This window comes from Hypanus sabinus, chromosome 6 (genome assembly GCF_030144855.1).
Source record: "Hypanus sabinus isolate sHypSab1 chromosome 6, sHypSab1.hap1, whole genome shotgun sequence".
Taxonomy (NCBI): Eukaryota; Metazoa; Chordata; class Chondrichthyes; order Myliobatiformes; family Dasyatidae; genus Hypanus; species Hypanus sabinus.
This window is the reverse complement of record NC_082711.1, coordinates 178,811,202-178,837,553: the sequence shown is the minus strand read 5'-3', so window position 1 is coordinate 178,837,553 and position 26,352 is coordinate 178,811,202. Positions and strand designations below refer to the sequence as shown.

At 47.7% G+C, this 26,352-nt stretch overlaps 1 protein-coding gene across 1 annotated transcript in view; it reads right to left on the bottom strand.

Moving 5' to 3' along the window:
• The window catches only part of LOC132396167 (phosphatidylinositol transfer protein alpha isoform-like), a 78,735-nt gene that overhangs the window by 25,799 nt on the left and 26,584 nt on the right, over window positions 1-26,352 (bottom strand). Inside the window, exons 3-4 of the mRNA XM_059973708.1 lie at window positions 15,557-15,628; window positions 7,074-7,219 (exon numbers count right to left, since the gene is read on the bottom strand). Of these exons, the coding sequence (XP_059829691.1) occupies window positions 7,074-7,219; window positions 15,557-15,628 (218 nt within the window). The remainder of the gene's footprint in view (window positions 1-7,073; window positions 7,220-15,556; window positions 15,629-26,352) is intronic.

Sequence of the window (26,352 nt, the reverse complement as noted above, 5' to 3'; positions counted from 1 at the left end):
AGTGATAAAGAGGACACATGTACAGAGGGATGGTCTAACGGAACATGGAGTTAAATGGGTTGAAAGAATAAGTAAATTTAAGAAGGACAACAAAATTCTAGGGGCGTATAGCCCGATGGGAGTTCGGGGAGCTGGGTTAAGCACAATAGGCAGCGATTCAAACAGAGAGAGGAGAAATGGGCTAAAAATTCTATATCTGAATGCACGGTGTCAGAAATAAGGCGGATGAGCTTGAAGCCCAGGTGCGAATGGGTAACTATGATGTTGTTGGGATAACAGAGAGATGGCTGCAGGGAGATCAGACCTGGGAAATGAATGTACAACGGTATACATGCTATCGTAGGGACAGAAATGTGGGCAGAGGGGGCGGGGTGGCCCTGTTGGTGAGGAACGAGATTCAGTCCTTTGCAAGGGGGGACATAGGGTCAGGAAAAGTAGAGTCTGTGTGGATAGAACTGAGGAACAGTAAGGGCAAAAGGACCCAAATGGGTGTTGTCTACAGGCCACCAAACAGTAGCATGGATATTGGGTGCAAGTTGAATAGGGAGTTAACATTGGCATGTGGCAAAGGTAATGTCACAGTAGTTATGGGGGATTTCAACATGCAGGTGAACTGGGAGAATCAGGTTTGTGCTGGACCACAGAATAGGGAATTTATAGAGTGCCTACGGGATGCATTCTTGGAACAGCTTGTACAAGAGCCGACCAGGGACAAGACTATTCTGGATTTAGTGTTATGTAATGAACAGGATTTGATAAGCAATCTCGCAGTAAAGGAGCCATTAGGAGGTAATGATCACAATATGATAAGTTTTTATCTGTAATTTGAGAAGGACAAGGGCAGCTCGGAGGTGTCAGTGTTGCAGATGAACAGGGGAAACTATGGAGCCATGAGGGAGGAGCTGGCCAAAGTTGACTGGACGGATAGCCTAGCAGAAAAGACAGTGGAACAGCAATGGCAGGTATTCTTGGGAATAATGCACAAGATGCAAAATCAGTTCATCCCCCAGAGAAGGAAGGATTCAAAGGGGGGAAAGGGGCCACAGTGGTTGACAAAGGAAGTCAGAGATTGCATAGCATTAAAAAAAGGGAAGTATGACAGAGCTAAGGTGAGTGGGAGGACAAATGATTGGGAAGTTTTTAAGGAAAAACAGAGTTTAACTAAAAAGACAATACGGGGAGAAAAAATGAGGTACGAACGCAAGCTAGCCAGGAATATAAAGGAAGATAGCAAAAGCTTTTTAGGTATGTGGAGAGAAAAAAGATAGTTAAGAACAATGTTGGGCCCTTGAAGAATGAATTGGGTGAAATTGTTATGGGAAACAGAGAAATGGCAGAAGAATTTAATGAGTACTTTAGATCTGTTTTCACTAAGGAAGACACAAGCAATCTCCCAGATGTATGGATGGGCCAAGGACATAGGGTAACAGAGGAAATGAAACAGATTGACATTAGGAAGGAAACGGTGATGAGAAGACTGATGGGACTGAAGGCCGACAAATCCCCAGGTCCAGATGGTCTGCATCCTAGGGTTCTAAAGGAGGTGGCCCTCGAAATTGCGGATGCTTTGGTAACCATTTTCCAATGTTCCTTAGATTCAGGATCAGTTCCTGAGGATTGGAGAATGGCTAATGTTATCCCACTTTTTAAGAAAGGAGGGAGGGAGAAAACAGAGAACTATCGACCTGTCAGCCTGACATCGGTGGTGGGGAAGATGCTAGAGTCCATTATTAAAGATGAAATAGCGGCATATCTAGATAGCAGTGATAGGATTGGGCCGAGCCAGCATGGATTTACCAAGGGTAAATCATGCTTGACTAATCTATTGGAGTTTTTCGAGGATGTAACCAGGAAGTTAGACAGGGGAGATCCAGTGGATGTAGTGTACCTCGATTTTCAGAAGGCATTTGATAAGGTCCCACATAGGAGATTGGTGGGTAAAATCAAAGCTCAGGGCATCAGGGGGAAGGCATTGACATGGATAGAAAACTGGTTGGCAGATAGAAAGCAAAGGGTAGCGGTGAATGGGTGTTTCTCGGAATGGCAGGTGGTGACTAGTGGGGTGCCACAGGGCTCGGTATTGGGACCACAGCTGTTTACAATTTACGTAAACGATTTGGATGAAGGCATTGAAAATAACATCAGCAAATTTGCTGATGATACTAAGCTGGGTGGCAGGGTGACATGTGATGAGGATGTTAGGAGAATTCAGGGTGACTTGAATAGGCTGGGTGAGTGGGCAGATACTTGGCAGATGACGTTTAATGTGAATAAGTGTGAGGTTATCCACTTTGGGAGTAAGAACAGGAAGGCAGATTATTATCTGAATGGTGTAGAGTTAGGTAAGGAAGAAATACAAAGAGATCTAGGAATCCTTGTTCATCAGTCACTGAAGGTGAATGTGCAAGTGCAGCTGGCAGTGAAGAAAGCTAATGGAATGTTGGCCTTTATTACAAAGTGAATTGAGTACAAGAGCAAGGAAATCCTCTTGCATTTGTACAGAGCCCTGGTGAGACCACACCTGGAGTATTTTGTACAGTTTTGGTCTCCAGGGTTAAGGAAGGACATCCTGGCTGTAGAGGAAGTGCAGCGTAGATTCACGAGGTTAATTCCTGGGATGTCTGGGCTGTCTTACGCAGAGAGGTTAGAGAGACTGGGCTTGTACACGCTGGAATTAAGGAGATTGAGAGGGGATCTGATTGAAACATATAAGATTATTAAGGGATTGGACAAGATAGAGGCAGGAATTATGTTCCAGATGCTGGGAGAGTCCAGTACCAGAGGGCATGGTTTGAGAATAAGGGGTAGGTCATTTAGGACAGAGTTAAGGAAAAACTTCTTCTCCCAGAGTTGTGGGGGTGTGGAATGCACTGCCTCGGAAGGCAGTGGAGGCCAATTCTCTGAATGCTTTCAAGAAGGAGCTAGATAGGTATTTTATGGATAGGGGAATCAAGGGATATGGGGACAAGGCAGGAACCGGGTATTGATAGTAGTTGATCAGCCATGATCTCAAAATGGCGGTGCAGGCTCGAAGGGCTGAATGGTCTACTTCTGCACCTATTGTCTATAATGGGGTTGACAGGGATAGTAGATCAGCCATGATGGAATGATAGAACAGACTCAATGGGTAGAACAGCCCAATTCTGATATTTTGTGACACTTCAGATATGGTCGGACCATTGGGTTTCCCCTAGCAAATGACATAGCATAGCGACAGTGACAGTGACATAGTGACTTGGGTTCAATTTGCTGCAGTCTGTAACGAGTTTGTACGTTCACCCTGTGACCACATGGGCTTCCCCCCACATTTCAAAGATGTACATAATAAGTTGTAATTATGCTGTACTGACACTGGAATTACAGTGACAGCCAGCATATCCTCTGACTTTGTTGGTCGCTGACACGTCTGGACCATACCCTTCATATTCATCACTTCTGCTGACAACTCGTTCCACACACTCACTTCCCTTGAGTGAAGAAGCTTTCCTTCAGGTTCACCTCAACAATTCCGCCTGACATCCTTAACCCATGACCTCTAGTTCTAATCTCACTCTACCTCAGTGGAAAATGCCTGCTTACCTTTACCCAATTTACCCCCAGTGGCCACTTTACAGCACATTGCTTGTTAATGCAAATATCTAATCAGCCAATCATGCTGAAGCAAATCAATGCATAAAAGCATGTGGACACAGTCAAGAGGTTCAGTTGCTCTAAACATCAGAATAGGAAAGAAATGACTGACTGTGGAATGATTGTTGGTGCCAGATGGGGTGGTTTGAGTATTTCAGAAACTGATCTCCTGCGATTTTCACACACAGGTCTCTAGAGTTTGCACAGAGTGGTGCAAAAAACGTATCAACTTACAGTGAGCAGCAGTTCTGTGGGTGAAAATGCCTCGTAATGAGAGGTCAGAGGAGAATGGCCAGACTGGTTCAAGCTGACAGGAAGGTGACAATGACTCAGATAACCACATGGTGTGCAGAACAGCATATCCAAATGCACAACACATCGAACTTTGAAGTGGACGGGTTACAGCAGAAGATCACATTGGGTTCCACTCCTGTGCCTGATAAAGTGGTTCCTGCAGTTTAGTAGAGGCTATGCATTCCATCTCGTCCCTGATAGCTTCTTGTGGTAAACCTATTCCCTCTCTACATATTTCTCTGTATCCCTGCACTAACACATACCCACCCAGCGTTTTGCTTACACTGGGGGTATAGACAGCCAATTAATCAGCACTTTGTTGGGATAACATCATGGCTGCAGGATCCATGAGTAAATAGCCCCTTCTCCCACAGGCAGACTCTAGAAGTGAAAAAATATTCACAGATTGAATCCAGCGTAAATAACCTCCTCCCACAGGCAAAATCTAGGGGTAAATAACCCCCTTCTCCCACAAACAAAATCCAGGGTAAACATTAGAGGAGCCCTGAAGGGGAACCTGGTCAAAAACACCTTTGCCAGGTTCAGTTGCTCTACTCCAACCAACCAAATCCCCAATTACTACTTTAGCACCAGTGACACCTTGATCACTTTGCACTAAAATGGACTTTATTTACTGCTCTATTTGCCCCTTCCCATATAATTTGTGTAATTTTGTTTTTCTTGTGAATGCTGATCATCTGACGCTCTGTGCCTGTGATGCTGCCACAGAAAGTTTCTCATTATTCTTGTGCATCTGACAATAAACTTGACCTTGAAAAAGTACAAAGAAAGATTGGGAAGAGATGGATTGGGATAGGATACTGATGTAGAGCAGAAAATTTAGGCCAAGTAGCTTTTCTTTCTGTTCCTCAAGTTCAGTACATAAATGGAATGAATCTGTGCTGAGATGGGCATGAGAGATTTGATAATTCAGCAATGCAGCTGGCTCACCAGCAAGTAGCAAAATAACAAAATATATTTACAAATCCCTAATATTTAGATTGTATTCTTTTAAAAAGAACACTACAGCACAGAAAAGGCCATTTGACCCACAATTTTGTGCCAACGATTTAATCTTCTCCAAGATCAATCTAATCCTTGCATTCCATATTGCCCTCCATTTTCTACCAACCATGTGCTTAGCTGAGAGTCGCTTAACTGTCCCTAACGTATCCACCACTCCTGAATTTTTCTTTCTTCTTGCCTCAGCTCCTGGGGAAAGGCACGTATTGTGTGGATCTGTTCTGTGTAGATAGGAATAGGCTGTTATCACACAATCGCCTGCCGCCGCCTCATTTCTCAGAGTCCACACAAGGTAAAAGTGGGTTTCTGTCCATTAACTCTTTCTATGCCAATCAACATGGTGTAGCCGACCAAGCAAACTTGGGCAAAGTGGGACACGCTGCCTTGTGTTTCGCACAGCACTGCACAGCGCCAGCTGCAAGATCGGAGCTCGATACCCGCTGCTGTCTGTGACGAGTTTGAACGTTCTCCCCATGATCTTGTGGGTCCCTCTGGGTGCTCCAGTTTCCTCCCACAGTCTAAAGTCATAAAGGTTAGGGTTACTTAGGTTGTGGGCATGCTATGATGGTGCCAGAAGCACAGCAATACTTGCAGGCTGCCCAGCACAATCCTCACCGATTCCAGCTGACACCTTACTGTCTCAATGAAAATGTCATAAATAAGCTAACCTTTCATATCTTTAATCCTTATTAATATCTAAATTGACAGATGAATTTATAACAATCTGAAGGCTACGGTGTGTGCTGGTGGAGCTGCTGTCTCAGCTCCAGGGACACTGGGTCAATCAAGTGCTGTCTGCAAGTTGTCCCTGTGACCATGTGGGCTCCCCCACTCCCCCAGCGCTCCTATTCCCAAAGCATTTGTTTGCTGGCTGTGTTAAATTGCTCCCAGAGAGCAGGATATCGGGAGGTTAGAGAAACGGGTGGACGGGCTGAATGGACAGAATATTTTGAGCTGTTGTACTCATGTCTCTCTCCAGAGACTTTACCTGCAGAGGTACTCTCTGATGAAAACAGCCAAAGGTACGTGCTTCAGGAGGACATTCCAAACCAAATTCTTCCCATCTTTGATAAACAGCTTGATCAAGTATTACTTTTCCACTTTAACTAAAGAAGGGCACTGTGGTAGCGTAGTGATTAGCACAACACTAGCATAGCTCAGAGCGAAGTTCTGAGTTCAATTCCCACATCCTCTGTAAGGAGTTTGTATGTTCTCCCGATGAGCGTGTGGGTTTTCTCCACGTGCTCCAGTTTCCTCCCACAGTCCAGAGACATACTGGTCAGTAGGTTAATAGGTCATTGTAAATTGTCCAGTGATTAGGATAGGGTTAAATTGGTGGTTTTTGCTGAGCCGGAAGTGCCTGATCTGCATTGTATCTCTGAATGAAAAAAAAACCCTCTAACCATATCAATAGCTAATTCCTTAAGTTATATATTAATCATTCTCTGATCTGTGCAAGCACTCAGTATCTTAAAGTAAACTGCAGTTCCCTCTCTACACTATTTTGTTCGTGTTGGAAACCTGTTCCAAATGCAAAGTTCACCCACTCACCTTCTGCTCCCCACAAGGTTCACAATAACACAAGCATTTGTTTCTTTGTATTCCAACTCAACAGCTCCCAACAACAGCACCCTGTCAGCTACTGCCAGACCCTCACCAGCACTATCAGCCCAGAGAGACGTGCTACCAGCCGGGGTGTGACCCTGATCTGTTGCTGAAAGTGAAAGAATTAAACGACAAGGGAAGTTACCAGAAGCTGGCCTGTGAGCTCTCCATTTTAGTGGTAGCATAGGACTGAGGTTTTTCCAATGCTGAAAGGGTTTGTGTGGGTGGATGGAAAATAAATGATTTCTTCAGTTGAGAAGGGTCCAGAGTGGGAGTATGAAATAGCCGTTAAACTGGCTCAGGGATTGAAAAAGACCAGTGGATCATGGAACTGCACAGGCCCTTCAGCCCAGGATGTCATACCAACCTTCTAACCCAAGATCAATCTGTGGCTTCTCCTGGCCTTGCCACGCTACACCGAGCACCTCAGCCTGACACTACCTGACTGCAGAGGCTACCCAGAGTGAGAGAGGGGCAGGTCTATTCCCAACCCGCCACGGGCGGCAGAGATCGGTCCTTACCGCTGAAGGTGGTAGATCTTGTGCGTATACTGTCCCTTCTCGCCATCTTTCTCGTATGGTTCATTTTTTAACACCTCAACTCCTTCGCCGCCGCCAGTCTCGTTCTTACTTGCCTCTGCCACAGAAAATAGCTGCCCCACCTGGTACTGCAACATCGGACAAAAAGAAAACAAACGTTAATTCTACAAGAAAACAGCTCTTTCAAAATTGGTATTCTACACTGAATGCATACACCACTACCTTGTACAAGTACAGGGTGGTACTCTTCACTGAATACACCACTACCTTGTACAAGTACAGGGTGGTACTCTTCACTGAATACACCACTACCTTGTACAAGTACAGGGTGGTACTCTTCACTGAATACACCACTACCTTGTACAAGTACAGGGTGGTACTCTTCACTGAATACACCACTACCCTTGTACAAGTACAGGGTGGTACTCTTCACTGAATACACCACTACCTTGTACAAGTACAGGGTGGTACTCTTCACTGAATACACCACTACCTTGTACAAGTACAGGGTGGTACTCTTCACTGAATACACCACTACCCTGTACAAGTACAGGGTGGTACTCTTCACTGAATACACCACTACCTTGTACAAGTACAGGGTGGTACTCTTCACTGAATACACCACTACCTTGTACAAGTACAGGGTGGTACTCTTCACTGAATACACCACTACCTTGTACAAGTACAGGGTGGTACTCTTCACTGAATACACCACTACCTTGTACAAGTACAGGGTGGTACTCTTCACTGAATACACCACGACCCTTGTACAAGTACAGGGTGGTACTCTTCACTGAATACACCACTACCTTGTACAAGTACAGGGTGGTACTCTTCACTGAATACACCACGACCCTTGTACAAGTACAGGGTGGTACTCTTCACTGAATACACCACTACCTTGTACAAGTACAGGGTGGTACTCTTCACTGAATACACCACTACCTTGTACAAGTACAGGGTGGTACTCTTCACTGAATACACCACGACCCTTGTACAAGTACAGGGTGGTACTCTTCACTGAATACACCACTACCTTGTACAAGTACAGGGTGGTACTCTTCACTGAATACACCACGACCCTTGTACAAGTACAGGGTGGTACTCTTCACTGAATACACCACTACCCTTGTACAAGTACAGGGTGGTACTCTTCACTGAATACACCACGACCCTTGTACAAGTACAGGGTGGTACTCTTCACTGAATACACCACTACCCTTGTACAAGTACAGGGTGGTACTCTTCACTGAATACACCACGACCCTTGTACAAGTACAGGGTGGTACTCTTCACTGAATACACCACGACCCTTGTACAAGTACAGGGTGGTACTCTTCACTGAATACACCACTACCTTGTACAAGTATAGCCGAGGGGGCATTAGCGGTTAGTGTGACATTCACAGTGCCATTGACGCAGTTCAATTCTGTCAGGAGTTTGTACATTTTCCGTGACCTTACAATGCAAAGTCATGTGAGTGAGGGTTAGTAAGTTGTGGGCCACGCTCTCTCAGTGCTGAAAGCACGGTGAAACTTGAGTTGGTTGTTGATGGAAAAGTTGCATTTCTCTGTATGTTTCAATGAGCGTATAACAAATAAAACTAATCTGATTGAGTCCACAGACTGCTCAACCAAACTTCAACTCTTTGCTTTGTGTTACAAATGGAACTTCAGTTACCTCTCTAATATGACCTAAACCAGATGTCACTGAGAAACACAAAATGCAGAGGAGCTCAGCAGGTCCTGCAGCATCAGTGCAGAGGAATGAACAGCTGACACCGAGCCAAGACCCTTCATCAGGACTGGACCGATGCACAGGATTGGGAAAAAGCTGCAGAGGGTTGTAAACTCAACCAGCTCATGGGCACTAGCCTCTCCACCAACAAGTGTATCTTCAAAAGGTTACGTCTCAAGGAGTGGGCATCCATTATGAAGGATCTTCACCACCCAGGGCATGCCCTCTTTTTATTACTACCAATAGGGAAGTGTACAGGAGCCTAAAGACCATAAGACATAGAAGCAAAATTAGGCCATTCAGCCCATCAATACCACTCTGCCATTTCACCATTGCCGATTTCAGTTCCCATTTAACGTCATACACCTGCCCTCTCACCGTGTCCCTTGATGCCCTGACCAATCAGGAATCTATCAACTTCCTCTTTAAATACACCCACGGACCTGGCCTCCACCACAGTCTGTGGCAGAGCATTCCACAGGTTCACCACTCTTTAAAAATTCCTCCTTCCCTCTGTTCTAAAAGGTTGCTCCTCAGTTCTGAGACTGTGCCCTCTGGATAGCCTCACCATAGGAAACATCCTCTCCACATCCACCCTATCTACTTTCAACATTTGGCAAGTTTCAATGAGATCCCCATTTAAATTCTTCTAAATTCCAGTGAGTACAGGCCCAAAGCTAACAAATGCTCATATGTTAACTCCTTCATTCCTGGAATCCTCCTCGTGACCCCCCCCCGGTCTCTCTCCACCAACAACACATCCTTTCTGAGATAAGGGTCCAAAACTGTTGGCAGCACTCCAAGTGCGGCCTGACTCTGGTCTTACTCAGCCTTATCTCCTTGTTTTTATATTCCATTCCTCTTGAAATAAATGCCAACATTGCATTTGCCACCTTTACCACAGACTCAAGCTGTAAATTAACCTGCTGGGAGTCTTACACGAGGACTCCCAAGTCCCTTTGCACCCTGGTGTTTGAATTTTCTCCCCATTTAGATAATAGTCTGCAGTTCTGCTCCTTTTACTAAAATGCATTATCATACATTTCCCAACACTGTATTCCATCTACCACTCTTTTGCCCATTCATCCAATTTATTTTAAGTCCTGCTGCAATCACATTGCTTCCTCAGCACTACCTACCCCTCCACCTATTTTCATGTCATCTGCAAACTTTGCCACAAAACCATCAATTCCATTATCTAAATCATTGCCAAACAATATGAAAAGTAGCGGTCCCAATACTGACCCCCAGGAACACAACTAGTCCCTGGCAGCCAACCAGAAAAAGCCCCCTTTATTCCCACACACTGCCTCCTGCCTGTCAGCATCTTTCCTGTAATGCCATGGGATTTTATCTTGTTAAGCAGCCTCATGTGTAGCACCTTTATCAAATGTCTTCTGAAAATCCAAGTGACATCTACTGCCCCTCCTTTGTCCGCCCTGCTTGTTACTTCCTCGAAGAACTAAGATTTGTCAGATAAGTTTTCCCTTGACAGAAACCATGCTGACTTTGACTTATTTTATCATTTGGCTCCAAGTCCCCTGAACCTCATCCTTAATAACAGACTCCAACACTTTCCCAACCACTGAGGTTAGGCTAACTGGCCGATAATTTCCCTTTGTTTTCTTTCTCCTTTATTAAAAAGTGGACTTGCATTTTGCAAATTTCCAGTCCTCCAGGATCTTGCCAGAATCAAGTGATTATTGAAAGATCATGACCAATGCATCTTGTCTCTTCAGTAACCTCTTTCAGGACTCTGGGATGTTGTCCACCTGGTCCACCTTAAGACTTTCCAGTTTGCCTAGCACTTCTTCCTTTGTAATAGCAAAGGCACTCACTCCTGCTTCCCGATACTCATCAATCTATGGCATACAGCTAGTGTCTCCCACAGTAAAGACTGAAGCAAAGTACTTATAAATTCATCTACCGTTTCTTTGCTCCCCCATTACTACCTCACCAGCATCATTATTCAGTGGTCTAATATCAACTCTCACCTTCCTTTTATTCTTAATATAACTGAAAAAAATTATTATCCTGCTTTATATTATTGGCTAGTTTGCCCTCATATTGCATCTTTTCCCATTTTATAGTCTTTTTTACTTGACTTCTGTTAGATTTTAAAAGCTTCCCAATCATCCAACTTCCCACTCACGTTTCAAATACGAGGAAATCTGCAGATGCTGGAAATTCAAACAACACACACAAAGTGCTGGTGGAACACTGCAGGTCAGGCAGCATCTATAAGGGGAAGCACTGTCGACGTTTCCGGCCGAGACCTTTCGTTAGTCCTGCCGAAGGATCTCGGCCCGAAACGTCGACAGTGCTTCTCCTTATAGATGCTGCCTGGCCTGCTGTGTTCCACCAGCATTTTGTGTGTCCCACTCACTTTTGCTACTTTATATGCCCTTTCCTTGGAGTCCTCAACTTCCCTGGTCAGACACAATTGCCTACCCCCGCAACCTTGTGAACTATTCCCAGAAACTTAAGCCATCTATGATCTGCCGTCATCTCAGTCAGTATCCTCCTCCAATCCACCTGGGCAATCTCCTCTCTCATGCCTTTGTAATTCCCTTCATTCCATTGATAATGATACATGTGACCTATGCTTCTCCCTCTCAAACTGCAGAATGAATTCAATCACATTATGATCACTGTCTCCTAAGGGTTCCTTTATGTTAAAATGACTAATAAAATCTGGATTATTACACAATCTGAGACACCAACCTGATTTTCCCAATCCCCTTGCAAACTGAAGTCCCCCATTACAATTGTGACATTACCCTCATTAAATGCCTTTAACAGCTCCCTTTGCAATCTCAACTCCACATCTAGGCTATTTGGAGGCCTGTATACGATTCCCGTAGTGTTTTTTCACCCTTGCAGTTTCTCAACTCCACCCACGAAGATTCAACATTCTCTGACCCCACGTCACCTCTTTCTGAAGATGTAATTCCATCTCTTACCGACAGAGCCACACTGAATATTTCAGGAACAGCTTGCTTCTCCTCCACCATCAGGTTTCTGAATGGACAATGAACCCATGAACACTGGCTGCTTCTCTTTCGCACTATTTACTGTAATTTATAGTAACTTTTATGCATTATTGCACTGACGTTACAAAACAGATTTCATAACATAAACACAAGAGATTCTGCAGATGCCGGAACACACACAAGGGCTGGAGTAAACAACTGTTTATTCCTCTGTGGATGCTGCCTGACCTGCTGGTTTCTCCAACACTTTGTGTCCGTTGCTTTGGATTTACAGCATTTGCAGAAACTCTTGTTTATAGTCACTGAAACACCGTTAAAATGCAGCCAGCGTCATGATGCAGAAAGCACCCAGCCAATGGGCAGATAGCAAAGCCCCGCGTCCAACAACAAGGTGACCATTTCTGTGATAAGTGGCTTATGAGGATAGATTGAGTTGAGAGGTGACTTGATAGAGACGTACAAGATAAGAGGCACAGAGTGGACAGCCAGAGATATTTTCCCAAGGGTGTTAATGGCCAATACAATAGGGGACTGGAGGGAAGTGTAGAAGAAATGTTAGAGGTAGTTTTTAAAAAAATACAGAGTAGTGAGCAACGTGACCAGATCAGAGCCCACGTTTGTGACGCTGTGACATGCCCAGCTGCAGTTCTCTGGAGGTCAGTTACTGAGGTTAATTCGACACTTGGTTGTTAAATGAATTTTGGTCCATTTTGCAATGGAGTTGTACAATCAATTCTGACCTCTGACAACGGCTCTATTTAAAGAGACTCCAGTTAGAGGGCTGGGGGGAAATCGGATTAATGTTAGATCTAAAGCTCCACTTACATTAGCAACTGCGACTACACAAATATGTAAATGCAGATTTCAAGGAGGCAAAGAAAGAAGCTTTGCAACAAACAAGAGAACACAAGACCCCATCACAATATTCAGCCTCTTCAAGTCAGTTTTCAGCAGTTGCACCTTCAGCAGTAATTACACCCTCGAGTCTGTGTGGATAGGCCTCGATCAGCTTTGCACACCTGCACACTGCAATTTTGCCTCTTTAGATTTCACAGGGATCACGGGGATCCAAATTATCATTTGGATTGAGGTCTGGACTCCGACTTGGCCACTGCAGGACATTGACTTTGTTGTTTTTAAGCCATTCCTGTGTAGCTTTACCTATAGGCTTGAGGTCATTGCCTTGCTGGAAAACAAATCTCCCAAGTCACAGTTCTCTTGCAGACTGCATCAGGTTTTCCTCCAGGATTTCCCTGTATTTTGCTGCATTCATTTTACCCTCTACCTTCACAAGCCTTCCAGGGCCTGCTGCAGTGAAGCACCCCACAGCATGATGCAGCCATCACCATGATTCACAGTAGGGATGGTGCGTTTTTGATGATGTGTGGAGTTTGGCTTACACCAAACATAGAGTTTAGTCTGATGGCTGAGAAGTTCAACTTTGGCTTAATCAGACCAAAGAACCTTTTTCCAGCTGACTTCAGAGTCTCCCACATGCCTTCTGGCAAACTCTAGTCAAGATTTCATGTGAGATTTTTCCCCAACAGTGGCTTTCTCTTTGCCACAAATCTGTGACTGGTGAAGCACCTGGGCAACAGTTGTACGCTGTCTCTCCCATCTCAGCCACTGAAGCTTGTACCTCCTCCAGAGCTTTCATAGGTCTCTTGGTGGCCTCTCTCAATAGTCCCCTTCTTGCATTGTCACTCAATTTTTGAAGATGGCTGCTCTAGGTAGATTTACATCTGTACCATATTCTTTCCATTTCTTGACAATTGACTTAACTGTACTCTAAGGAATATTCAATGACTTGGAAATTTTCTTATATCCATCTCCTGACATGCTTTTCAATAACCTTTTCATGGAGTTGCTTGGAATGTTCTTTTGTCTTCATGGCATAGTTTTTGCCAGGATACTGACTCACCAGCAGTTGGACTTTCCAGATACAGGTGTATTTTTACTACAATCAATTGAAACAGCTTGACTACACACAGATCTCCATTTAACTAATTATGTGACTTCTAAAACCAATTGGGTGCACCAGTGATGATCTGGTGTGTCATATTGAAGAGGGTGAATACTTATGCAGTCAATTATTTTGTGTTTTACATTTGTAATTAATTTAGATCACTCTGTAGAGATCTGTTTTCACTTTGACATGCAAAAGTCTTTTTCTATTGATCAGTGCAAAACAAGTCAAATTAAATCCACTGTGATTAATTGTTGTAAAACACAATACAAAAACTTTCTGGGTGGGGGGGGGTGAATACTTTTTATGGGCATTGTATCTAAAAGTCTCTTAATGTCCCTAATGTATCTGCTTCTACCACCACCCCAGCAGCAAGTTCCACACACTCACCCTCTGTAAAAACCCCACCCGACTCCCCTACCCCTGCACTTTCGTCCAATCACCTTAAGCTTCTGTCCCCTGATGGCAGTCATTTCCGCCCTGGGAAAAAGCCTCTGACTGTCCATCTGATCTGTCCCTCATTTCTCGCGGTGATGAGACAGCCCACACAAAGAGGTTGACCCACCCTGACACAGTCACACCAAGATAACAACCTCTCCTTCAACGTCCAAAAAAGAGCTGATTGTGGATTACAAGAGGAACAGAGACAGGTTTGCTTTGATCAAAATCAATGGGTCTACAGTTGAGAGGGTGAGTAGTTTCCAAGTTCCTCAGTACACACATCACCAAAGATCTCACCGGGACTGTGCACACTGGCTTTGTGGCAAAAAAAAGCATAATACCGTCTCTTCCACCTCAGGCGACTGAATCCTCAAGACCTTCCACAGGGCACCATCGAGAGCATCCTGACTGGCTGTATCACCGCCTGGTACAGGAACTGAACCAATATTGATCGCTGGGCACTGCAGAGAGTGTGGTACAGACAGCCCAGCACAACTGTGGATGTGAACTTCCCTCCACTGAGGACATTTACAGAAAGAAGGCCTGGAAGATCATTGGGGACACGAGTCACCCCAACCATAAACTTTCAGCTGTTTCTGTCTGGCAAATGCTACTGCAGCATTAAAGCCAGGACCAGCAGGCTGCAGGACAGCTTCTTTCTACAAGCTATGACACTTATAAATTCACGTCTGTATATTGTGACAGAGTCATAACAAAGATTTTTTACTCCCTCGTGGTGTGGGATGGATGTAAGATTTAAATTCAATTCAATGTAAACAGTGGTTTCTACCCATGTTGGCCAATTGGTTTGGTGATTGGAGACAGACGGTAGACAATGACTGTACCTAACGGCATGGTACGTGTTTCTGTACCTAACCTGTGCTGTCTCTGTTTGGGGAACGAGAGATGGGATCCAACACTCCCTGAAAATATCTGATTTAACAACTAGGAACAGCTTTCTCCTCTGCCAACAGATTTTCATGAACATAACCTCTCCAATTTGCATTGTTTTATTTTATTTAGTGATACAGGCTCCTCTGGCCCAGCGACCCACCAATTTAACCCCAAGCTTGAGGATGAATTTCTTTAGCCAGTATGGTGAATCTGTGGAATTTGGTACCACAGGCAGTTGTGGAGGCCGAGTCAACCAGTGTATTTAAGGCAGAGTTTAATAGGTACTTGATTATTCAGAGTGTGAATGTCTACAGGGAGAAGGCAGGCGACTGGGGTCAGCCAGAGCAGACTCGATGGGCCAGATGGCCTAATTCTGCTCCTGTGTCTTATGGGTCTTGTCATTGCAAATTGTCCTGTGACATTAGCTTACTAACCAGTACGTCTCTGGACTGTGAGAGAAAGGAGGAGGAAACCCACGTGCACACAGGAAGACCACACAGGGGACTCTGGAATTAAAGAGAGCTGCAATAACATAGTGCTAACTGAAACACAACCGTGGCACTCAATCAGTTTTATACATCCTTATTGTCGTTTATCTGCCTGCACCGCACTGTTGCCACAAAGCAACCAATTTCACACCATACTGTAGGCACGTCAGTACTTTGAGAGTGTTGGACAGCTTTAATCGATGGCCCGGGATGAGTTTAGGGTAACGCTGATGCAGGGTACAAACAACAGCACTGCAGAGCGTTGGAGTCCTTTATGATGGAGGCTGGAGCAGTCGGGAAGGTCAGGCAGCCTTCAACAGCAGCTCCTCGATTTCAGCAACCAGCAGGTCTCACACTGCGAAGTGACGTGACTGGGAGGGAGAGAACAGAGACTGCCTGAATGATTATAGATCAGAGAGCCTTCAGTGAATACAGAGAACAAAAGCGTTTCCCTCCTCAATCCTTTTGAAGGCTGACTTAATGACATCTCCATCCTAAAGGAACACAGCTACCAGAGGACCGACAGGACAGCACTCTGGATTAGCAGCCTCAGAGGAAATAACACTGCTCCCCGTGAAAATGAACAGCAAACTGTTGCCAGATTCACAATTCATTTATCACGTGTACATTGAGACAAACTGTGAAATACGTCATCTGTGTTAACAACCAACACAACCCAGGGGGGTTACTGGGGGCAGTACACGAGTGTCGTCCTACCTCCTGATGCCAGTGTAGCATGCCACAATGTTCAGCTGAACAACACAGAACGTGACAAGTAAAGAAGCAACAGCAAAGCGAGTCCCGTTCCTCCCTCTTGCCCACCTACACACTCCCTCCAACCCAGAGCAGACTCACTCACAGACACTGCACCATCGACTTCCCCAGGCAGCATTCATCATTACAGATCCCCATCACCCAGGCATGCTCTCTTCATCAGGGAAGAGGGGCAGGAGCCCCAACCTTTCAGGAACAACTTCCTCTCTGCCAGATTTCTGAATAGACAAATAACCCATGAACACTACGTGACTATTTCCCCCTCTCCCTTTGAACTACTCATTTAACTTATCTTTGCAAGATACGTTTTGTAACTTAGTTATTATGTCTGCACTGTACAATTGTCACAAAACAGATTTCCCAACACGTCAGTGATATTAAACCTGATTCTGAAGTTTGAGGACTACCCCGGGAATGAAAGGGTTAACACATGAGCAGTGGCTCTGTGCCAGTACTTGCTGCAGTTCAGAAGAACGAAAGGGGATCGTATTGAAATCTATAAATATTGAAAGGCCTCGATAGCATGGCTGTGGAAAGGATGCTTCCTGTAACGGGGGAGTCTAGAACCAGAGGGCACAGCCTCAGAATAAAGGATGTCCCTTTAAAAGAGAGACGAGGAATTTCTTTAGCCATAGAGTGGAGTATCTGTGGAATTCATTGCCAAAGACGGCTGTGGCGGCCAAACTATCGGGTATATTTAAAGTGGAGGTTGACAGGTTCTCCGGGAGAATGGGGTCAGAAGGATAGTAAGTCAGCCTTGGTTGAACAGTGCAGCACAATCCTGGGACATCCACACTGAAGGTGGCCTGGTGTCCTCTCACCTGGAGGATCAAAACCAAGTCTTCGCTTCTCGAACACACGCTTCTCAATAGTCTACGGCGCAGCTACACCATTTAAAGTGGCTACAAATGTCAGCCATGATGTGAAGCCTGGACATTTGTGACTGTGGTATCGGGCAGGAAGTGTGTGACCTAAACACAGTCTACAGGATGTGTCTCGATACTAAGGCGAGGCCAGTCTGATTTGTTGACACACAAACCACCAGGCTCCATCTTTACCATCGCTGGGTCCAAAGGAGTTCATCCACACTATCCCTAAATAAATCAATAAATCAATAAATATTAACATATTTATAGAGCTCTTTTCATACAGATGATGTAGTTCAAAGTGCTTTACAATGGAATGAAGTGTGAAGATAAACAGATGTTAGTTAAAAGCAAGGTTAAATAGTCCTGAGCTGGCGTTTAAAAGCATCAAGGGTCTGCATCTCTTACAGTTTTAGGTAGTGAGTGCTAGAGTTTAGGAGCATAGATCAAAACATAGAAAACTGACAGCACAATACAGGCCCTTTGGCCCACAAAGCTGTGCCAAACATGTCCTTACTTTAGAAATTACCTCAGGTTACCCAGAGCCCTCTATTTTTCTAAGCTCCATGTACCTGTCCAGGAGTCTATTAAAAGACCCTATCGTTTCCGCCTCCATCACCATTGCCAGCAGCCCATTCCACGCACTCACCACTCTCTGCGTAAAAAATTACCCAACATCTCCTCGGTACTTACTTCCAAGCGCCTTAAACCTGTGTCCTCTTGTGTTAGCCATTTCAGCCTCGGGATAAAACCTCTGACTATCCACACAATCAAGATCTCTCATCATCCTATACAGCTATGACCTACCAATTATCTTTCGATAAATTTAAGAGACCGGCGGAAGAAGACCTGAGAGCTCGAACAGGGTTCTAAAACAAAAACAATTCTGTGATGTACTCCACTCCCAGACCTTTGAGAGCTTTAAAAACAAGCAAGCAAACTTTAAAATCAATTCTAAATGATACAGGAAGCCATTGCAGAGTAGTTAGAAAGGGAATATGTTCCTCATCCTGGTTTTGGTTAAAAGTCTAGCAGCAGTGTTCTGAATGGGTTGAAGTTTGTCAATAGATTGCTTTGGAAGGCCAGTGAGAAGTGCATTGCAATAATCTAGTCTATCTGGTATAAAGCCATGAATTAGTTTTCAGCATCGTTACCTGACAGTAACAGACACACTGTTGCAATATTTCTTAAGTACTCTAATCACTTTCTTTATGAGGAACTTCTGATTTTACAAGGGAAGTCAAGTTCCCCAGTTTATCAACTAATGTCATAGTGCATGAAGAAATTGTTAATTAGCATCAATTCAATGGCAGCAAAAACACCCGACTCAATGTAGAAGCTCTTAACTGAATCTGATACAACATACATAGACCCCAAGATCACGAAGGGCCCTCACCAGTGACCAGCCTTCTTCTCATTATTCAGCTGAAGGGGACCTTACAAAAAACCTATCAAACACAGTACTGTGGCGACCCATTTCCTGGCGCATCCGAACCGACTCACAATTAGATAGCCTACGGGGGTTTGCGAGCACAGAGCTTTGGAGCCTCTGCGCCATGGGGGGCCGGTTGAGGGAGGCTTAAAAGTGAGGCTGAAGTTTTCGAATAAAGTTTTTCCTTCGACTGCAGTTACCGACTCCGTGTCATAATTTTAGCGCTGCGAGTAGCACACCGCTACAATTGGTGACCCCGACGGTCCAAACGATTTTTGGACCAGAAATGACCGACGCCACCTCTGTTCATGCGGTTTTGTTGAAACTGCCGGGTTTCTGGACACAGCGCCCGGACCTATGGTTCCAGCAAGCCGAAGCCCAATTCCACGTTCCCCAGATCACCTCAGAAGACACCCGCTACTACTACGTGGTGAGCTCCCTCGACCAGGACACAGCGGCCCAGGTCGCGGAGTTCGTACAGTCGCCCCCGGCAGACGGCAAGTACACGGAATTCAAAGCCCTGCTCCTCAGGACTTTCGGACTCTCACGGCGCGAGCGGGCTGCCCGTTTACTGCACCTGGATGGCTTGGGCGACAGACCTCCATCGGCTTTAATGAATGAGATGTTGTCTCTGGCCGACGGACACACATGCCTCATGTTTGAGCAGGCATTCCTGGAGCAGCTGCCCGAGGACATACTCCTGCTGCTATCCAACGCGGATTTCAGTGACCCCCGGAAGGTGGCAGCCCGGGCGGACTTGCTGTGGAACGCCAAAAAGGTGAGCGGGGCGTCCATCGCACAGATCTCCCAGCCACGCTCCCGGCAGCAAACCAGTCCAGGCCCGGTCGCAGAGCCCGCCAACCCCCGGCCCAATGAACACTGGTGCTTCTACCACCAGCGGTGGGGCGCAGAAGCCTGCCGTTGTCGCCCGCCCTGCAAGTTCCCGGGAAACGCCAGGGCCAGCCACCGCTGATGGCTACGGCGGCTGGCCATCGGGATAGCCTCCTGTATGTGTGGGATAGAAGGTCGGGACGCCGGTTTTTGGTCGATACTGGGGCTGAGATCAGCGTTTTACCTCCGACGAGTTACGACACCCGCAGCGGGGCACCGGGTCCCCCCCTGAGGGCCGTGAATGGCAGCACAGTAAGGACCTATGGCACCCGTCAGGTGCAGCTACAGTTCGGCTCCAGCCAGTTCACTTGGGACTTCACACTGGCCACCGTAGCCCAACCGCTTCTGGGTGCGGATTTTTTGCGGGCTCACAGCCTACTGGTCGACCTGCCCAGGAAGAGACTGGTACATGCCGAGACCTTTCAGACGTTCTCCCTGGGTGCAGCCCAGTTGCCAGCTCCTCACCTCGGCTCCATCACACTGTCCGACAACGACTTCACCAGGGTCCTGGCGGAGTTCCCATCGGTTCTGGCACCGCAGTTCACAGCGGCCATGCCCAGGCACGGCGTACAGCACCACATCCCGACCCAGGGACCACCCCTCCACGCCCGCGCTCGGCGGCTTCCCCCGGACAAGCTCCGACTGGCGAAGGAGGAGTTCCAGAGGATGGAGGAATTGGGGATCTTCCGGCGGTCCGACAGCCCATGGGCCTCCCCCCTGCACATGGTGCCCAAAGCGACGGGGGGCTGGAGACCGTGCGGCGACTACCGCAGGCTGAACGAGGCTACCACACCGGACCGCTACCCTGTGCCGCACATTCAGGACTTTGCAGCAAACCTGCACGGCGCACGGATCTTCTCCAAGGTAGACCTCGTCCGAGGGTACCATCAAATCCCGATGCATCCTGACGACGTCCCCAAAACGGCTCTCATCACCCCTTTCGGCCTTTTCGAGTTCCTCCGCATGCCGTTCGGCCTGAAGAATGCCGCACAGACGTTCCAGCGGTTAATGGATGCGGTGGGACGGGACCTGGACTTCGCATTCATCTATTTGGACGACATCCTCATAGCCAGCAGCAGTCATCAGGAGCATCTGTCCCACCTCCGTCAACTCTGCGCCCGACTGAGTGAGTACGGTCTTACAATCAACCCCGCCAAATGCCAGTTCGGACTCGATACCATTGACTTCCTGGGCCACAGGATTACTAAAGACGGGGCAACCCCTCTGCCCGCTAAGGTAGATGCGGTCCGCCTCTTTCCCCGACCCACCACGATCAAAGGCCTTCAGGAATTCGTAGGTCTGGTCAATTTCTACCGCCGCTTCCTCCCTTCAGCTGCCCGGATCATACGCCCCCTGTTCGCCCTGATGTCGGGTCCGAGCAAGGACATTACCTGGGACGAGGAGTCCGCCGCCGCTTTCGTTCAAACGAAGGAAGCTTTGGCGGACGCCGCAATGCTAGTACATCCCAGAATGGACGCCCCTACCGCCCTCACAATGGACGCATCAAACACGGCAGTCGGTGGGGTGCTGGAGCAACTCATCGCAGGTCGCTGGCAACCCCTGGCGTTTTTCAGCAAACACCTGCGACCACCCGAGCTCAAGTACAGTGCTTTCGACCGGGAACTGTTGGCGCTCTACCTGGCAATCCGGCATTTCAGGTACTTCCTAGAAGGTCGGCCCTTCACCGCGTTCACGGACCACAAACCGCTTACATTTGCGTTTACGAAAGCGTCCGACCCCTGGTCGTCCCGCCAGCAACGCCACCTGTCCTACATCTCTGAATACACGACGGATGTCCGGCACGTCTCAGGTAAGGACAATGTCGTGGTGGATGCGCTCTCTCGCCCTACCGTTCATGCCCTTTCCCAAGGAGTAGACTTTGAGGCACTGGCAGAGGCGCAGCAGGCGGATGAGGAGATTCCGAGTTACAGAACCGTAGTCTCCGGTTTGCAGCTCCAGGACCTCCCCGTGGGCCCAGGTGAGAGGACCCTACTCTGTGACGTCGCCACCGGCCAGCCCCGTCCAGTCGTCCCGACAGCATGGCGGCGCTGCGTTTTCGACTCCATTCATAACTTGGCGCATCCCTCCATCCGGACAACTGTCCGGATGGTTTCCAGCAGGTTCGTTTGGCACAGACTCTGCAAACAGGTCAGTGAATGGGCCAAAACGTGCATGCACTGCCAGACGGCCAAGGCGCAGCGGCACACCAAAGCCCCACCGCAGCAGTTCCATCCCGCCCACCGGCGTTTCGACCACATTCATGTGGATGTCGTGGGCCCCCTGCCAGTGTCGCGCGGAGCGCGGCACCTCCTGACTATTGTGGACTGGTTCACAAGATGGCCAGAGGCGGTCCCGCTCACCGACACCACCTTCGAATCTTGCGCCCGAGCCCTGATCGCCACCTGGATATCTCGCTTTGGTGTACCGGCCCACATTACTTCCGACAGAGGCGCCCAGTTCACCTCCAGCCTGTTGTCAGCTATGGCCAGCCTTTTGGGGACTCAGCTGCACCACACAACTGTCTACCACCCACAGTCGAACGGGCTAGTGGAGCGTTTCCACCGTCACCTGAAGTCGGCCCTCATGGCCCGCCTGCGAGGAGCTAACCGGGTGGACGAGCTCCCCTGGTCCTGCTCGGAATCTGCATGGCGCCCAAAGACGATCTGCACACCTCGTCGGCCGAGTTGGTATACGGCGCGCCCCTGGTCATCCCCGGGGAGTTTCTACCAGCCCCAAGGGGGCAAGAGGAAGATCCCGCAGCAGTCCTGGGCAGACTACGCGAGAAGCTCGGTAACCTGGCCCCCATACCCACTTCACAGCACGGGCGGCGGGCGGCACCCGACCTGCGTACCCAAAGACCTACAGAACTGTAAGTTTGTGTTTGTACGAAGGGGCGGGCATCGGCCGCCGCTGCAGCGGCCATATGAGGGGCCGTTTATGGTGCTCCGGAACAACGGGTCCACGTTCGTGCTGGACGTTGGGGGGAAAGAGGAGGTTTTCACGGTGGACCACCTCAAACCGGCCCATGTGGACCTGGCACAACCGGCCGAGTTTCCGGCGCCTCGGCGCAGAGGCCGACCTCCCAAGCAGGTTCTGGCCCAGACTGTGGACATTGGGGGGTGTATCGCCGGTTCTGGGGGGGGGGGGGGTTATGTGGCGACCCATTTCCTGGCGCATCCGAACTGACTCACAATTAGATAGCCTACGGGGGTTTGCGAGCATAGAGCTTTGGAGCCTCTGCGCCATGGGAGGCCGGTTGAGGGAGGCTTAAAAGTGAGGCTGAAGTTTTCGAATAAAGTTTTTTCCTTCGACTGCAGTTACCGACTCCGTGTCGTAATTTTAGCGCTGCGTGTAGCACACCGCTACTGTACCTTGTAAAAGTATTCAAGTATTACAACCAGGGATTGTCCCTGCTTTTTCTGGCTCTACTGTGGAAAAAGGAGCATGTTGTTCACAAATAAAACTTCAGTGAAATTGGTCAAAATCCCTGGCTGGGGGCTGAATACTTCTACAAGGCACTGTTTTTAGAAGCCGAGAGTAGACGTTGAGAGGATGCTTCCTATAGTGGGAGAGTCTAGGACCGGAGGGCTCAATACACGGACATCCCTTTAGGACAGAGATGAGGAGGAATTTCTTTAGCTGAGTTGGTGAATTGGTGGAATTCATTGCCATGGACGGATGTGGAGGCCGAGTCACTTAAAATAGGGAATGATAGGTTCTTGATTAGTCAGGGTATCAAAAGTTACAGGGAGGAGGCAAGAGGATGAGGTAATATCATCCATGATGGAATAGAGGAAACTCAATGGGCCAAATTCTGCTGTTTAATGGTCTAAACAGCTTGTGAAGAAGGTGCCAGCACTGAACAGTTGGCGTAATGAAAGGAAATAACTGCTCTCAGAATGAACAATGCTAATGGCAAAATAAAACACTGACTGAGCCAAGGTGCCACCAGGCAGACAAAGTACAGGAGTGTACTCACACCTACAGATTCACTTTGCACTGATTATGTAGTGGACTGTGGATATTACAGGCATTACTCAGTGAAAGGGAAGGATAATCAGAGCTTTAATCATAAATTCCTTTCAAAGCACGATTATGCTAAGGCCTTAATACAGCTCAGAGCCTGCAGTACGTCACTCCCATTATACACAAGCAGCAGGAGTGGCCCAGTAGCATAGCAGTTGGTGCAATCATATCACAACAGCGACTCTTGTTCAATTCTCCCGCTGTCTGTACGGAGTTTGTGTGTCCTCAGTCAGAGCACTCCAGCACAGAAACAGGTCCTTCAGCCCATTTAGTCCACGCTGAACCATTAATCTGCCTAGTCCCATCAACCCACAGCTGGACACTGCCCTCCATACCCGTCCCATCCATGTCATTATGTGCCCTGTGGTATGGCGTGGCCAGTCAGTGTCTTGACCATGACTGATGCTCCGCTTTCCTCCCACACTCCAAAGACGTGTGTTATCAGAGTGTGGTGGGCCGTGCTACTTTGGTGACGATGCGTGGTACCACTCGCGGGCTGCCCTCACAGAACATGAACTGCAGAGTCCACAGACACAACCAGTTCAGTGCTGAGGGGAGTGAAGCTCGTCCAGGGCCCGATGGCTACAGGCCACAGTAACGGAACCAGTTCAGTGCTGAGGGGAGTGAAGCCCGTCCAGGGCCCGATGGCTACAGGCCACAGCCACAACCAGTTCAGTGCTGAGGGGAGTGAAGCCCGTCCAGGGCTCGATGGCTACAGGCCACAGTAACGGAACCCGTTCAGTGCTGAGGGGAGTGAAGCTCGTCCAGGGCCCGATGGCTACAGGCCACAGTCACAACCAGTTCAGTGCTGAGGGGAGTGAAGCCCCTCCAAGGCCCGATGACTACAGGCCACAGTCACAACCAGTTCAGTGCTGAGGGGAGTGAAGCCCGTCCAGGGCCCGATGGCTACAGGCCACAGCCACAACCAGTTCAGTACTGAGGGGAGTGAAGCCCGTCCAGGAGCCTGAAGGTTTCAGAGCAAAAACTGCTCTCAAAAATGCCAACGAGGACCCAAGACATCTGCATCAATGGTAGCAGCCAGAAGAAACGCAGGCAGTAGTGAGCCGAACACTGGTTCGTCCTCTGCCCTCGGCCTCAACACCTTAATCATTTAAATTTAGCCTGGCGCTTAAATCGGCCAAGCATCTGTTCATTTTCACTTTTGAGCTCAGCTTGATAAGGTAGATGAGAAGAGCCAGTGAAAATGAAGGTGATAGAAGCACCTTCCTACACACAAGGAAATGGAAGCATTGAGTGTTTCCTCAAAAAGCTGGGAGCCCGATGGACCTTCATCAGGAAGTTCTTGTTGGATAATCAAGGATGTACAGAAGTTGGGTAAAGGAGACAAGACGCTGAACAGACAAGGCACGAAGACTGGGAGTGTCTTGCGCTCACAGAACGTACAACAGTACACACCCCTTAGCCCACTATGTGTGCCTATCTTCTAACCTACTACAAGATCAATCTGACCCTCTCCTCCCACAGTCCTCCATTTTTAGTTCATCCACGTACCCAAGTTTCTTCAGTCCCTCCTAAAGTATCTTCTGATGTGTCTGTATTCCAACATGGAATGCAGTGTCTCATGTATCCACCACTCTAAAAAGCCTAGCTTTGTCATCCCCTCCCCCCCATTTACCTCCAATCACTTTAAAATACCCCCCCCCCTTGTGGTAGCTATTTCCATCCTGGAAAAAAGTCTGACCGTCTACTCTGCTTATGCCTCTCATCATCTTGTACACCTCTATCAAGTCTCCTCCTCCTCCACTCTAGAGAGAAAAGCTCCAGCTCGCTTACCTATTCCCAAAAGGCATGTTGTCTGGATTAGAGAGCATCCTGGTAAATCTCTTCTGCACTCTCTAAAGTTTCCACAACCTTCCTATGAGGCAAGCAAAACTGCGCACAATATTCCAGTGTGGTCCAACCAGGGCTGCAACGTTACCTCACTGCTCTTCAACTAATGAGGGTCAATACACCATACGCTGCCTTAAACACCCTATCAACCATATCCCTCACTGAGAGAGACGAAAGGGCAGATTGCAGCTCCGAGCGGGATGGAACCTGGTACACAGGCTGACAGCGTGAGAGCATTCAGAAACAAAATTCAATCAGTCTGTGCTGTTAAAAATAGACAAGTTGCTTTAGCAGACATCATCTGGTCAGAGGCTGGTGGGCAGGTCTGAAGGAGGGATCAGAGAGAAGCATTTCTATTTATAAACAGGTTATTTATTTATTTATTGACATGCAACGCAGAACAGGCCTTCGAGCCGCACTGCCCAGCAACCCAACATTTAACCATTAATCACAGGACCGTTTACAATGACCAACTGCCAGCTGCAAGGCAACGCTGCAGCTCGATAAAACCCTGGTCAGACCACCCTTGGCTTACTGTGTTCAGTCTGGTCGCCTCCTTATAGGAAGGATGTGGAGCTTTAGAGATGGTGCAGAGGAGAGTAACCAGGATTCTGCCTGGGTTAGACAGCATGTCCTGTGGATAGGTTTAACAGGCTAGTGCTTTTCTCTCTGGAGCAAAGGAAGATGAGAGGTGACTTGAGAGAGGTGTACGATATCAGCAAACAGTGGGTGGCTGATTAACAAGCTCTGAGGAATGAGAGACACCAGAAAATGTAACAAAGCAAGTTTAAATGCAGTGCAGAAACCGGGAGAACATGACAGTTCAGTTCAGGACCTTTGGCCCACAGCGTAAACAGTGAATAAGGATCTGATTCCAATGGCGGTGAGATGGACCCGGAGGG